The sequence below is a fragment of the Apis laboriosa genome, unplaced genomic scaffold (assembly GCF_014066325.1).
Source record: "Apis laboriosa isolate Shangri-la unplaced genomic scaffold, ASM1406632v1 scaffold14_cov150, whole genome shotgun sequence".
NCBI lineage: Eukaryota > Metazoa > Arthropoda > Insecta > Hymenoptera > Apidae > Apis > Apis laboriosa.
The window spans coordinates 881898-899241 of NW_025221798.1; the positions used below are offsets into that span (position 1 = coordinate 881898).

Below are 17344 nucleotides of genomic sequence, written 5' to 3' on the forward strand. Positions count from 1 at the left end.
TATATGCAAGGAACATGAAATTTGATCTTTATTTTATCTTTGTCGACAAAGAATGACAGCTAGCAAAGATAAAGAGGAATTAAGAATTCCTGAAGAAATTTATGTTATATTGTTATTAGTGTGAAATTATTCATTGGTTTTAATATGGATTTCTTCAATGTATTCTATCCACAAAAAATAGCCAAATATATATATATATCTGTTAATATTATAACTATAATTTTCTTAATTTTCGGAATTTTTTATTAAAAATTTAATATAATATTAAATTTACATTAAAAATTTTATATAATATTCTTATAAAAATATTTGGATATCCGATCTTGGATAAAGATGCATGCATTTAAATGTATCAATAAAAAAAAATTTTTAAATCTGACAAATGTACTGTCCGTTATTAAAACAATCGTCATTTTTAAATTCCCTGGTTAGATAAAAATGAGCGAACAAAATGTTTCGCGCGTGCTTGGCATTCATGAACTATTTTCCCATATAAGAAATAAAAGACGGGGAAAGTCAAGTAAGAGGGCGTGCAAATCGCGATTATTTCGTCGCGAGCTTATACACCACTATAACAACATAATGACGCGTACACGCGACATTCTAGCTGACCCTCGTTCGCGTAATCAAGCTTTATAGACTTTTTTTTCCCACGATAGTCTACGTTCTATCTCTTTGTGGATTTAAACGTTTTTCTTCGTGCTTTTCTTGTTCGCGAATTTATCTGAGACAACAATGCGATATTTCAATTTCGCTATATATTTCTTTCGAAACGAATGCATCATAAAATGTTTACAATAGTTTTGATGTTATTCATAATCTTATAAAATAAAAATGCAGATAAAATATATTTTAAGAAATTTAAGATTTATAATTATGAAAAATTCGAAACTGAAGCTTTATCCAACAGTAGATATTCATTTGTATGTTCATTTCTGGTAGTTTGACTGGAGTTTGAGGTTTGTTTACATTTTTTTGTCGAACATAGAAAGAGACAACGAGTGAAAGATAAAAAAACTGAAGTCTTCGAAAAAAACATAAACGAGACAATATTAATGCAAATGGTAAAATTTTTTTATTTTTAATGAAATTTTTATTAACGTGTTTTTTTAATTAAGTTTTTTTAATTAAAATAATTTGAATAATATTATATTATCATAATTTTAATAAATATAAACTTAATTTTTTTTCTTACCTATTAAATATGATTGAAATTACTCAATAAAATCTTATTTAAAATCATTATTAAAAAGAAAAAAAAAAGAAATATAAAATTTTACATGTACAATTTTAATTTCTGCATTAGCATTGTCTCGTGTATATTCTATCTCGATTCGATACATTATTTCGTATTGAACTACGCGATATGGATCTTAGTAGTAGTTAGACTGAATTTTTTGCAATTATATCGAACGTTTGTATGCAATTATAAAATATTATGATTCGATCAGATCATTTTTAACTTATTGATTAAATTATTTAATGTTTGGCCATAAGGTTAATTAGATAACAAAAATTATAATATATTATAATTATAAAATATATTTAAATATATTATATAATAAAAGATAAAAATATATTAAATAACAAAAATTAAATTTCAATCTATTTTCATGGTTAATTTTTGATCCACTCATTCTGTTTTAAAAGTAGTATTCTAAAGGTTAAGGTAACATCAAAATGTTTCTATGTTTTATTATATTTTAAACTTAAAGTTTTCTAGTGTAGCTTTCACAGACCTCACAGAATCCACATTTATAGGAACATGGAATTATTCGATATTTTTGTGCAAATGAATACAGCGAATGATTAAGTATTTTTATACATATGTAAAATAATTTACATACTTTATTCGTTTAATACATTCTTTTTCTATGGTATTCGGGAATTTGAATTTGAATACAATATCTATATAAACAGTGTTTCTCAACTTGCGTGTCGCAACATTATTTTCATTCGTAATTATTTATGTTAAAATATAATATATAGAAGTGATTTATAATTAATCGCGATGATTAATGAAAAAAAATTAAAGATTCATCGTAATCATACATAAAAATCTTACATTCGTTACGATAAATTTCTAATATTACATTTATTAATATTTCGCTATTAATTTATAAAAAAAAATATTATATTTACATACATAACTTGATTAAAAATTTATAATAACTATTATATTTTTAATAATTATGTTTTAGCATTATAAAATTGTGAAAGATTGATAATTATTAAAAGGAAGTTGTATTTTAAAAAACTGTTGAAGATACGTTAGAAAATACGTGATCCGACATTGGATGGAAACGTTTGGAATGCGGACAAATTGTTGTTACATAGGTAAGACTCATCGAATATCCTCAAGAGAGCGTAGGCGCGTTAAGTCAACCGTCGGAATTGGACGGGTCAAGTTGCAACGATGCGCCACGCAGTGAGGTAATCTAATAAACTCATTGTCAGCTGCCGCGAACCTTGCTTCGAAGCTTCTCGCGAAAATCCTTTTCTTATTTAATTAAATAATAATCTCTTCTCTTTTAGCTAATACGTAATCTTTGCAAATTATTTGCAAAGAAACTTTTTTTTTTCAATTTATCAATCTCGAAAATATTTTATCGAAAAATAATTTCTTAGATATATAGATTATAATACGGATCACAAGTGACTCAGTTGCTCTTTTCTTAGCATGAATTGAATTTTCTTTTATTTTTTAAGAATATTATATTATATTATAATATAATATATAATAATATAATATATAATATATAATATAATATATAAGAAAATTCAATCTTTTATTTTAAGAATATTATATTATATTAAAAATATTCTGAGAAACAATTCATATCGATCATTCATTTATTTACAAAAATTATTATCTTCTGGTATATGGTAATTTAGAAATATTTTTTTTCTTTTTAATCTTTAAAAAATATTTTCTTTTTCAAAATATATTGCAGTACGAGTTATAAATGATGACCATCCATCATATCATTCAAAAATCAATAAGCGAATATATAAATAATAATAATCTTCGAAATTAAATTATTTTAAATTCGTTTTATGATAATAAATTTTATATATCACATATATATATATATATTCAAGAAATAATCACGTGAATAATTCAATGTCTCGAAACGATGATTGCCGAAAGGATTAATTAATTAATTGAAGAAGGACGTGCGCAGAATGCGCAAGACATTATGCTACGATATTGTTTTGAATGTTACGCGTGGTGTACGATCATTCAGATGTAAACTGACGCGTATTCGACGTATCGTGTCTCGAGTCTCATGACAGCTGTCGTACGTGAACCGTGTCTAGAAGCAAACTTGTGTGTTGTGTGTAATATGCGTTACGTGGATACGATACGATATGGAAGATGCGTAAGCATAGCATGACTCATCGTACAATCGTGATAGCAACGTGTAACGGAATAATCGTAGAAAGTACACACGCCCATTCACAAATTGTCGGGAAAGAAAGTTGAAAAAACAATTGCGAGTTATTAACAGGGGAATATATAAGTACGGTGCATTGATAATGGACGGACACAAATTGTAGGTTATGTTCGAAAAAGAAAGGGAAACGAATGATGGAAGAATAGTTTGTTATTGACAACAAAAAAAAAAAAAAAATACGATCGACTATAAGAAATAATCATGAATATCGTAAATAAAAAATCGTATGCAACCCTTCGAAAAATGATACAGCGACGCGCGATTAAATTCAATTTAAATTTACTGAATAATTTATTGAATTATTTCCACGATTCAATTAATGATAAAAGTTATAAAATTATAAAAAAAATTAAAATTTTCTTTATTGCATAATTATTTTTTTTTTCTATCTTATTATATTTAATTATATCTATTATCTTATTTCATTGAATAATGTTCGTATCAATTTTTGAAAAAAAAAAATATTTCTTTATTCGCTTATTTATTACATTCAATAATATTGAATATCAAGCTTGATTCAATTTAACCGAATATTATTATACACGTGTGCAACAGGCAAAAATTTTAATCCAAGGCGAAGATTTTACACGAAAGAATTCATAAAAAAAAGACTTGCGTGTTTCTGAAACAGCCAACAAAATTAGTTAAGAAGCAATGGCACGAAGAATTCGATGTTTCCAGGAAGCTGCACGAGAGGCGAAGTTATTTCGATCCAGCTGCAAACGTAGGTCAGCGCACCGGGACAATTTTCTAAATGCTTTGGACCATTCTATGTACTATCCTTATTAAACTGTATTTATTGAAAACCTCTTTTGATAATGCAATAACAGAATAATTATAAAAATTAGAGATTTATTTTAAAATCAGAAATGATCGATTCAAGATCATTCGATAGTAAAATATTTAGAATAATTATATATATATATATTTTTTTTTTTACTTCGAAAATAATTGAGAAAAATATGATCATGCATCAACAATTGATCATCAATTATTCGTTTAACGTGATAACAAAAATGAAAAAAAAAAGTTTTTCCATTTTCTTAAACAATATCAACAATTACGTTTCCTAGCTTCTTTCAATCAGTTACATTCATATTATATAATCGAATTATATCGATATATCGATATATCGAATAACCGAATAATATTCCACACGGTTAAGCGATTTAATTCACCTCTCGTCTAATTTACGGTTGCGGAAGCGTACGGTACCGCATGCTTCCCATGGCTACAGTTCTATCTATATATCCTAGATGCATCCCCGTTGCAAGAAAAGGGGAGTGAAATCTCTTTGGAATTGTTTCATGCGACAATACGACGCGTCAAGATTTTTTTTCTTTTGAATTCCTAACCTTAAATACATACACGTATATAATATGAATTCCTAACCTTAAATAAATAGACACGTGTACATGTAGTGATGAATCGTTAATAATAGTTGAAAATTGAAGCGCTTTACCAATCATAGTTACTATACAATAAATCATAGGAAAATTTTCGAAATGATCGAAAATATATGTGGAGGAAAAGTTTGGTAGTAAATTTATAGTTGATTGCATTGATCCATTCGTTAAAAGCACACGTTGAAATATATTGCGATATATAGATATCGATTTCGAGGTTTCATGATGCAAGATATAATGTGTGTGTATATGTATAATATGTATATGTATGTGGACTAATATCGATATGATAATTGGTATAGTAAATATTTTGTAACCGCAAAACAGAACTACAAAAGATTCATTCCCACTATCTCTTGATGCATCAGGCAAGCAATACAATTCGATCTAAGATCAAGCATCTGTGAGATGATACTAATTCAACGATAATATTTTTTTTTTCCTTATTTTTGTTTACTATTATCAATGTATTTGTGAGATTTTTCTAATTAAACAAGACCAAACATAATATAATTTGAATGATATTTGCATATTTAATGATAATAATTTATTTTTATTTATTTATTAAATAAATAAATCTAATTTTAATCTCACAAAACAAATACATAGAGAAATTAAAGATAAAAAATTGTATTGTTGCATTAAGATTGGCTCATTTATATATTTCTTCTCATTTCGATTTTTGATTCTCCTCTTTTCATTTATTGTTACTTTCTATGATAATAGAAAATATAAATAAATAAATTTTGTATTTCGGTTCTGAATCCTTTGCAATTATTCCTATATTCCATTCTAATCAATGATCCAAATCCAAAATATTGCTCTTAAAATGTCTTATTTAACATTTCGAAACATCGAAAAAAATCTGAAATTTTATCATTTCCATTATATCTTTTTTTTTAAAATTAAATTATTTTTAAATCTTTGAGAAATTCATATTAGCTAATTTCATTTAAAAAATAAAAGATATAGAATTTCAAATATTGNTCGAAACATCGAAAAAAATCTGAAATTTTATCATTTTCATTATACCTTTTTTTTTTAAATTAAATTATTTTTAAATCTTTGAGAAATTCATATTAGCTAATTTCATTTAAAAAATAAAAGATATAGAATTTCAAATATTGTAACGTATCTTTACATAAAATTATATAATATCTTTACATAAAGTACTAAACGAAGAATATTTTTAATTAAGAAAGGCAAGATACAGATGCAAGTTTCACCATGTATAGATTGTTCGAGACTGATGCGCAGTTTCATAAAATCTAGGAATAGAATATCTGTATCGCGATACATGTTTCAGCATGTGTAGATCGCTTTAAACGAAGCTAGTTGCCAAGCGCATCATTTGACGTTGACCAGGAAGCGTGCAACGGAGCTTGGATCTAACGTGTAAGCGGGGGATCTTTCTCGTCAAGGTCAAACATTTTGATCGATACAGACGAGGAAAACGGTGAACGGTGAGGCACGACGCAAAATGAGTACACAACGTGCACCCACGTAGGTAACCATAAACGAATGTAACCATACACGTTGTCGTGAAGTTAAGTCATTCGCCAGAATTAGAACGTACCGACGATGGACGTCCATGTTTCAAATTCGTGTAAATAATACGTGTGCACGCGCAGTTTCACATGTTTGATCCCGCTCCTTCCAAAAAGCGTGTCCCTCTGAATTTAGTGTGAATATTATCCCTCCCTTTCCCTTCCCATTCCTATTCCCTTGAGTTATTAACGAGATATACTTCCACCACTCAACTCTCATTTTAACGACGCTACTCTGCGCCTCAAGTGCCATTCCCCCTCCCTCGTTTCTTTGTTCTCTTTTATTATCGAGCCATCGAAATCGTTTCATACGATTACTCGTCTGTGTTCGCTGCTTCCGCTAGATGGCTTATGTAACGCGCGTCATGTCCGCGTGCATGTCGCTCTACTCGCTTTTCAATCTAATTTTGACCGCGGCCTACGTTCTTCGTTAATTCCTCGCTGCTTATTCTACTGCGCGAGAATTATGACGAATCGCTTGTTCGAATCTTCGTTCCATAAATAAAGAATAATTCATTGATATGTTTCAACAAGTGATCACCGAAATGGGCAATGAGACTATTAGTGAATAAGTTATCTAAAAGGAATCCAAATGAATAGAATAATTTTTTTTTATTACTAATAGATGTGATGTGTTTTCAAAAAATTTACTTTTCAGATGAAATTACCAATATAACTCCTTCATTGATTTTAATATTATAAAACATTATTATTTTGAATAATTTGTTCCTTTATGTATAATCGATGATTAATTTTAGTTTTCAAGTTGTTCATAAAACTTTCGGTATTATTATATTGTAACCACTTATTATTAACTGTTTATGTAAATATAACGGAAAATCATTCTCATACGTGAGATTCAGAATCGCAATTCCGATTTTATGTATCCTTATGATTCATATATATATATATGATTTATAAATTTTGATTTAAAAAGCACATATATAGTAATCATGTTTTAATATGCATTGAGATATAAAAATAGATATTTATAACAAACCTATGACGCACACACGTAGTTTATAATATCCTTTTTATCAAGAATGCCAGCTCTTGAATATTTCTGATAGGTAATATATAGTAGCTCTACCACGATAAGATTTGACCATTATTGCTGTAGATCAACAGTATTATTGCATTTATGTAATCGCTTAATGGTAATTAACTATAATATAATAATATTTTTTTAAAATAAAAGTTAGATAATTAACGTGAGATATTTTCTTAACTTATATATATATATATATATTTTTATATATTTTTTTAAATTTATTTCAAATTTTATCCATACAATATATTCGTTTGTATTCGTATTTACTTCGATTTTAATAATTTAAAAATCTTATATAACACGTAATATATTTACAAAAATTTTCTGTAATAAATTTTTAGTAAATACTTTTGACTCATGTATATATGTATATACATTTGTACAATTTGAGCGGAGAAACTTGTTTGAAAAATGAAGCACACTTATCGGCAGACTTGAAAGGCTCCGATGCAACGTAAGTCACGAATGTCTGGAGAAAGTTATTAGATCTGAAACAGCCGATGATCGTGTATCGAATCTTTAGGATTACTACTTAATGAAAATTAATGAAGAGCAGCAAGCGAGCGGAATAAATCAGTTGATCGAGTCGCGCGATGAGTATGATGCACACATATGATAAGTGTATGCATACATGATAACAACAACAGCAGCAATAACAATATGTAGCAACGAGGGCAACGACACATCCTCATATCTGAGACAAGACGAGACAGGATAGGCAGGATGCATCGAATTTCAAGCACTTAACACAAAGATCACCACACTTTCCCTAGGCACAACCCTTCCTTCCACTTCCCTGTTCATCGACTATCCCTGTCCGGCTTTCGGTATTGTCGTAACGCCGTTGACCCGTGAATACACCGATCCAATAGATATAAGTTATCCGAGACTATCGAATTTCATTGTCACTGCATCCTCGAAAAACATTCGATCGGCCTACAGACAGGTGCGGCACGATTTACGGCCAATCTAACCCGATTCATTCGGGTAACGAACCGGAAGAATATATCAATGAAAATACCTTCAAAAGATTTAATTTGTCTGTTATTTCCAATTATCAATTGGAATAATTGAAAATATCTAATTAGAATGTTTGCTCGTGTATGCATATACAGCATTTATTCGTTGTATGCTCTTCTCACGGATATATACTTGGAACTCATTCCCACTACTAAAGAAAAATTCTTGCACTCAGTCACGTGACTAATGTTACATCGAACCACAAGTATTTAAGTTTTTTCAAATTGCACTCTTATTTCCTTTTTGTTTTTCTCTCTAACCAGTGGGATTATATAAGTATTATAATATGAAAAAGAAAGATGAATTATAACTCTATTATCCAAATAGGAATCCAATCACAAACACCAGTTGAATTGATGCACCAGATTTATCTGGTTAACTATTTATTCTTCATTGTATTTTCTTGATTCGTTTAAATTAAATCTGATCAATCGCGAAACTCGTATAATTTGGTATAAATTTGCATTTTGTTTTAACACGAAGCATTCTTTTTGAATACATTCTCAGATAACTAGATAAGTAGGAAAAGAAAATGTTTGTGTGCGTATACGCATACAAAGATAGAGACACGGATAAAGGCAAAAGTAAAGGCAAAGGCAAAGGAAGAAATCGATATGACGCATGCGCGCCGCAATATCTAACCTTGCTAGAATCGGCGTCGTTCATCCTACTCGAGGCTAGGCTTTCTCCCATCCTCTTTTGCCACTGAACCGCTTTCGTTATCGAAATGGAGAGCACCCTCTTGCGCGGTAACTTATGGACATTTTATTGCTATCAAGCCACGGTTGCTGTTTTCATAAGAAGACTCGCTGCAATCTTTCGCATTCGCCTAATGTTGTCTAGCCGGCCTCGTGACATACCAAACTTTAACCTACTCGCCTCTCTAGAGGGAGTGACCTGAATATTTTGGCTCGAGATTGAATCATAGTTGAACATCCATTCAAAACACTTTGAAAAATACGTTTTTAATACATACTTATATACATATATAAATGCAATAATATAAATAAAAAAATCTTTAATTTAAATATATTTATTTAAAAAAATAATAAGAATTTTTATGTTTTTATATATACAGTAAAGAAACAAAAATGAAATTTTTTATAATACATTAATTATTAACAAAATTATTTGAATTTTAAGTTATTTTCTTATTCGCTATTATTAAATGTTCATTTGCTATTGTATACGCTATAAATTGATGAAATGTTAGTGAAATATTATTATATATATTGATCACAGATTAAGACTATATTTGCATTATTGAGATTTTAAATAAAATGTAAAATAATTAAGTTATTTTTAATCAAAATGTAAGCAAATAAAAGATTATTATAATTAATTATTTCTTTTAATCATATTAATTTTAAAATAAATTAATCATTAGAAAAAGTAAAATAAAAAAAAATGTATTATATATGAAAAAAAATTTAAATAATATAATTCTAATATAATAAAATTTTAATTATTTATAATATAATATTATTATGTATATATATTATTATAATACTATTTATATAGAAATTAATAAATATAATAATAATTGATATATTAAAATTATATATATTAAAAAAACAATGAACACTAATTTTAAGCATTTTCATACATATAGTAAAATATTAAAAAATATAATATTACAATATTTAAACCTAAATGTAAAAATTTTTATATTGCATATATGGCAGATTAAAATATATGAATACAAAAACTATATATGTAATATGTTATATATAATATATATTATATACAGTATGACATATAATATATATAGATTTAATTAAATTAATTAAATTCTTATCATATTTTATTATTACAAAACAACAAATAAAATACTGTTAGTGAAATATCAAAAGATCGCCTTTACTGAGAATGTTAACCTTGAAAAAATGTCAATTCGCTTTCACAAGTATACGGTACATTCGTATTATCGCGATAGTCAATAAACCTATGGAATTAGAATCATAATAAAGTTTAATAACGAATGGATAAAAGTATATCAGGTAAAATAACAATATAATATATTTTTATCTAATAGATAATTTCAAAACTATATTGCACTTTAGTTATTATTTAAAATGAATTTAACATTTTTAATAATACGCTGAAATATCATATTCCTTTTACATTTCATATATATACGAAATAAATAAAATTAAAATATTTATACAAATTTTATATATAGATTTATAGATATAGATATAGATATATAGAAATAATTTATTTGTTTTAAGAATATAAATATAAAGAAAATAATAAAATTTTTTGGATATTTCAATATGTATAGAATATTTTAAAGAGAGCAGTATAATACTAGTATGGCGTAATCGTAATTCTAAAAATAAAATGATCTAAATAGGTAACGAGATGACTTAAATATGGTAAATGATTATTAATCAAAAAATTATGTAAGCATGAATAATGTAATAATTTAACGAATTGAAATACTATATCCGATATAATACGATATTTGGAATACTTTCATAGATAATATAATTATATATTGCGATTTTTTGATATATAGGTAATAAGATTATCGATCGAAGATTTATTTGTCTACTTATTTTCACGCACATTAGATTGAAAAAGGATATTCAATTAATGCTTTTTGTTATTATTTATTCACGTGCACAGTTGTTACACACAACTGTTTTTATTCGATATCGTACTTCATCCAGACGATTAACATATGATTTTTTTCGATTATAATCTCATCTACATATTAGTATTTTTTTTAGTTTAAAAATTGATATATCAAAATCGATATTTTTTTAAACTTATAATACTGCTTTTATAATACTTTTTTTAAATTTATAAACTTCGATATTTTTGATAATATATAATTTTATAATTATTTTTCCCTTTCATTATGAAATATATATATATAATTTTTTTTTCTATTAAGATCTCAAATTGAACAAATTTGAAATTTGAAAATAAAATCTGTATCTAAATTTAATGATTTCAAAAATATCATTAGAAAAATTTTCTAAAAAAAGCTTAATGTAAAGAAGAAATTATTTCTCTGAAATAATGCTAAGTCAATTAACATTATATTATTAAATAGTATATCAAATAAATATTTAAATAATTAAATAGAACTCATAAATAAAATTTTTTTAAAATTTATTAATTTTATAAATATAAATTTCATTATAAATATATTATTGATGATATTAATATGTCAATTGTTTTCCATTTTTTGCTATCTCAACATATTTTTGATTACCATTTTGGAAGATTAATTATCATTAAAGTTTAATTTTTATATATAATTTATATATATAAGATATTTTTATAATATTATGTCTACAATAAAGATCTTATCAATATTATTAAATACATTGTAACATAAAGTTTCTATAATTTTGCAAATACTAAAAAAGATTTTTGAAATATTATATTTATATTTTTTATTGCTGATTATCAAACTATATTTATTCTATATTTATTCTTTGTTTAATTTTGGAAATAATTAATTATATTTTATTATATAGTTTATTTTCATTTTTTAAATATTTTGTTTTAGTATAAATTTTATTATTAATATACAATTTTAATATAGAAAAATAATTTCTGAAATATATTATATTTCAAATATAATTATATTATTACAATTATTAATAATTACTATATATTTAAATTTAATTTTTTATGTTGTATTAAGCATCAAGAATTAGGTTAAGTTCTGGACGAACATTACGCAACAAGGTGATCAATTTTGTAAAGCTATTAGCTGTATTGAACAACTGTGGGTGTTAGATGCCTAGCGCTTATTGTGAAAGAACAATATGACACGAAAAAAAAAAACGGGGATTCGCGGCAGAGAACGTAAAATCGCGTAACAGATTTAACGTATTACCTAGTATCTAGAACAACCTGTTTGAAAGAAAACATGGCTGCATATTAGAGACGTCCCTGACTTAGTACATACAATTAGTTTGATAATACTGCTTTCATTTGTATGCATTTCAACGGAAACCTTAATTTGTTGATGTGAAAAATATCGTTTCTACGATTTCATTTTCTATCTTTATATATATTTATGATATTTTTATCACAATCAGTTATATTGTAAAATAATATACGTAATTTATTATATCATAATTTTTATAATAAAACATCTATATAAAAAAATCGTGTTGTAAATAATTGATCGTTTTTAATGTAAACATTTTAAAGTTTGAAATGTAAAAGTTTTACTTTCTTATTATACAGAATAAACGATAAAATTAGTTTGTGAAAGTTGATCGTCGAACGAGACAACTTAAATTCATTCAATTTCAAGACTCGTTACGCTTTTATATTAATGTTCTTAAGCAATCATAGAAGCATGTTATGCAATATCAAAGTGATATGACCAGTTTGAGCATTGGATCATATTACACCGAGCGTATGCAATGTGCACAGTTATGTATTATTATCTTTTTATTTGTGATTCAAAAAAATTGCACCGAAAATTGTACTGTTCGCAAGCGTTAAATCGTTTTCACGCTACAATATTTTAGCATTAAAAAATCAAATTATATTCCAAACCGTGAACGAATACCATTGACTGTCGTTCTTTAATAATTACTGTCTAGAAATAAAGAACTCTTTAATAGCGAAACGAGCGAAGACAACATTTTTGCTTTTGACAGCGCTCTCATTTATAGTCACGTGTTCCATATGTTTATTGTGACATATTTTCTTGTCTTTTTTCTATATATATCAAAACACACGTAAAAGGAAATCACAAAATAGCATTCAAAATTTAATAATATTTAATTTTTGTTATTATATCCCATATTTCGAATGTATATATAAAAATATGTTATATTATTTAATATAACGACATATAAAAAAATGAACTCTTCTAATGTAGGAATACTATCGTTCAAAAGAGAATTAATTACGCGCAATTGATTTAATTCATGATTAAAGATGTATTATAAAGAAATTGTTTATAACGTTCAGTAAAGAAATAATTATTTCAATAATATTACGAAAAAAATAATAACAATTTGAGAAGAAAACACACTTACCAAGCGTAGTTGAAAGGTCGTCCTGGGAAAACAGCTGATCCGACTGCCTCTGTGGGTGTCGCTTTCGTTTAAATTTCTTATTTGTGATCAGCTAACCTCCAAAACTTACTGCGCAATGGAAATAATGAAACAAGGATAGTTGATTGCATGGAGAGCACTTTAGCGTTTTTTTTCGCGTATCTTAAAGTCCTGTTGCAATTAAAGCCGCAGGTAAAAATCACGAGGATCACGGATACTAACGAAGGGTGGCTGTTGCGTCATATATCGTTGCCAGGCGAACGGGACGTAACCCAATTCGCGGCTGACAGCTTCTACTTTTGTCCCTCGTTTCATTTCTCATCTTTTACTTCAATTAGAGAAAATTCACTCACAAGACGAACAACGTTACACAAAACACATCGATTCACTGTAACATTCACCAAACAATAAACACATCGTGTTATGCAGTCAGTGAATGATCGAACGACATTCGAATATTAATTCTGTCCTTTTTGCAAGGAGATTAACAAAAACCAATGTTCCCGAGTGTACACGTATCCAGTATGTTTCGCCTCGCTTTTTTCTTCGATGGAACAATCACTGAGCAGAGACGCGACAAAAAAGGCTACCGCAAGTGGCAGAAATAACGAATCGAACAGACGAAGTAAACTCCACACTCGCACTAGTGGAAATGATACTGCGGCTTCGTGAGACTTCATTCTGTATATACTGTACATAAGTTCTAATGCGCAGACGCGAAATGATCGCGCCTGTCAATTATCCAAAATCCTCTGTCAATTTTATTTTTTTTTTAAAGCTTTTTAATACATATCAATAATACATTTTTTTATTTTTAATATTTCTTTTTTTGAAATATAAATCAATATTTTTATTATTTATTTATTGCTCAATTTATTAAATATTTTTAATTTTTTGTTTTACGTTAATTTGAATAAAAAATAAATATTTTACTTATATTTTGTCATTAATTAGTTAAAATAAATATTTTTTATTTTACATTTACTTAGATAAGCTAGTCTCTTTTTGTTTTAAATTGTATTCTATTGGAGCATTTATATGCATCAAAAATTAATTTTTAATATAATATAAAAATCAAATAGAATGGATGTAAAAATAGACATCATTTTTTTGATATATAATACATTATATTAAAATATAAATGCCAATTTTTTAACAATTATATGTTAATGTAGCATATAATATATATTACATATTATGTTTTTATTGATTTGATTTTACAGTAATTGTAACTTGCGTTAAGATATGAAATAATTTCATTTTTTCTCTGTACTCATTTATATAATTCACATATATGAATATTTATATTTTAAAATAAATATCATATGTTTATAATATTAGGATTTATACATTTAGGATCTAGAGATAAGGCAGTTATTCGAAAAATAATATGAATCCTAGATTTGCAATTATTCTCATTAATATAGGATGTACAAAATACAATAATATTTCAAACTTTACAATTGCAACCATATTAGAATATATTATATGTACGCTGATTTTAGATTTTTCACTGTTCGTCTTTGTCTTTAGCACCATGCTTTAAAATTCGAGTAAATTCTATATAATCGAACATCGATCCTTTGATAGGTGCTTCTCGATACATTTCGTCGACATCGTCATCCGTAAATCTAAATATATAAAAAACAATGAAATTTCAATAAGATAATAAAGAATATTATCTAGATAAGAAAATAAGAAAATATTATCTAGATAAGAAAATAAAATATAAAAATTACCTATCTCCCATTGTCGTAAGCAATTCCCTAAGGCGTTCTTCATTTATGTGTCCAGTATTTTCTTCATCAAAACAACCAAATGCATTTTTAATTACATCTTCTGGATCTGTGCCTTGAAGTCTTTCACCAAATAAAGTTAAGAACATTGTAAAATTGATGGGTCCTGGAGCTTCATTCATCATTGCTTCCAAATATTCATCAGTTGGATTTTTACCTAAAGCAAAAATAAATTATCATATACAATTTAAAAAATCTTTATACCATAAATATTTTCTCATGTTCTTACCTAATGAGGCAAGCATATCATGTAGATCTTCTTTATCGATGAAACCATCATGATTCTGATCAATCATATTGAAAGCTTCTTTAAATTCAGCAATTTGAGCTTGATCAAACATAGCAAAGACATTTGATGTTGCACGTTGTGCCCGTTTTTTAGTGGTAGCACGACGTCCGGCTGTTTTACGTGAAGACATGTTTATATGCCTGAAATTATGAATAAAAAATAAATTAATTTCTTAATTCATATTTTTTGCCAGCATATATTATTATTATATATTTTTATTATATTTATATTATATAATTTTTAAAAAACTTTCGTTCATCAGAAATATTTTTTAAAGATAGCATTGCAAGTGGGACAGAGGTTATGTAAATTTGAGTATTTTTGTTCACATGATTTAGAACAGTGTTAGAAAAAACAGTAAACGTTAAATGTATTTACGTATCTTACACAAGACTATCATTACTGAACTATTATTTATTTTTAGACAATTGACTTAGGAAATAACGACGTAACCAAAATCGAGATAAAAATAAGATCGTTTACATGACGATTCAATAAAGAGAACATTACACTCTACATCTATAGAAGTTTATATAAAAATTTTATTCACTATATGATTTAATTTAAATTTTAAACCATAACTTAACAACAAATTAATACACATTACTAAAAATTGTTACATATTTATTAAAATATTATTTATAAAATAATAATTTATTTTATATTTTTAATATATTTGCATTTTTATGTTTTTCTGAACAAATATTAAGCTACTAATTTTTAATCTTATATTTTAAAATTTTTGCTAAATATATTTGACGTAGGCAATATTTAATTTTTAATAAACATTCACTAGATATGATTAAAATCCTTATTTCATTGTTATAAAAGATATTATTTCTTTTTAAATAACAATAAATATAAAAATAATTTTGTTAAACGAGAAATATTAACAAAAACGTATACACTTCTTCGAAGTAACGACACAATAACAATGGCTGTCCATATAAGCAAATAGACTGCTGTCAAATATTTCGTAATTTTCGCATTATTCTCATATATATAAATTAATCACAAGATGGATTTATATTCAAACATTCGAATAAACAAACAAATTTCTACCAACCTGATTATTAGCAGCTCTAAAACTAGAAAAATCTGAAAAACAGAACAGCACAGATACTCGTGCTCTACTGTGACTCACGTTACGCGTCACTCTATGGTTATTTACCACACCCGGATAAGTAACGCCATCTGGTGAAGGATTCATTATTCAAGCCTTTTCTAGACATCCAAAAATTAGGCCACATTAGAGCAAGAAAAAAAATACTACAATCGATTTTTTTCTTCATTTTTCGCAATCTGAACAATAAATTATTATTTCAATATTTAAAATAATATATAAATAAAAAGTACTTATTACATTAATGATAATTTTTAGTTTAATTTTTAATTTATATTTACAAATTTTAATGAATATTAATTTATTTTATTTTGAAAATAAGTTAATTTATTTATATATTTTAATAATCAATTATTAATGAAATTAATAATATTAGTACTAAAAATTTTGGACACTATATTAGAAAATATATTGATTTATTTTCGAAAGAATATGTCATTATAAATACCTTAGTTGGAATAAACTGTTGATGGAGAAATCATTACCTTATAAGGCAATGAAACCGAATACATATAGTTGCTATATATTTCATAAATATATATATATATTTCATAATCATATTTACAGTTTAATAAATAAAGTTTAATAAATAAAATTATAATTATCATCATAATA

General features: G+C 26.1%; 2 protein-coding genes across 3 annotated transcripts in view; both read right to left on the reverse strand.

Annotated features, from left to right (window-relative positions):
- Window positions 1-14146, reverse strand: part of LOC122710690 — a 59227-nt gene extending 45081 nt beyond the window's left edge. For both annotated transcript variants that reach the window (XR_006345980.1, XM_043928698.1), the window contains exon 1: window positions 13504-14146. The gene's annotated coding sequence lies outside the window, so the exon portion shown is untranslated. The remainder of the gene's footprint in view (window positions 1-13503) is intronic.
- Window positions 14147-14912: 766 nt separating this feature from the next.
- Window positions 14913-16793, reverse strand: LOC122710611 (myosin regulatory light chain sqh). The gene is made up of 4 exons (XM_043928563.1): window positions 16673-16793; window positions 15547-15746; window positions 15261-15474; window positions 14913-15152 (listed from the first exon to the last, which is right to left on the reverse strand). Exons 2-4 carry the CDS (start codon window positions 15734-15736, stop codon window positions 15032-15034), a joined length of 525 nt encoding a protein of 174 aa, XP_043784498.1. The 5' UTR covers window positions 15737-15746; window positions 16673-16793; the 3' UTR covers window positions 14913-15031.
- Window positions 16794-17344: the final 551 nt, after the last annotated feature.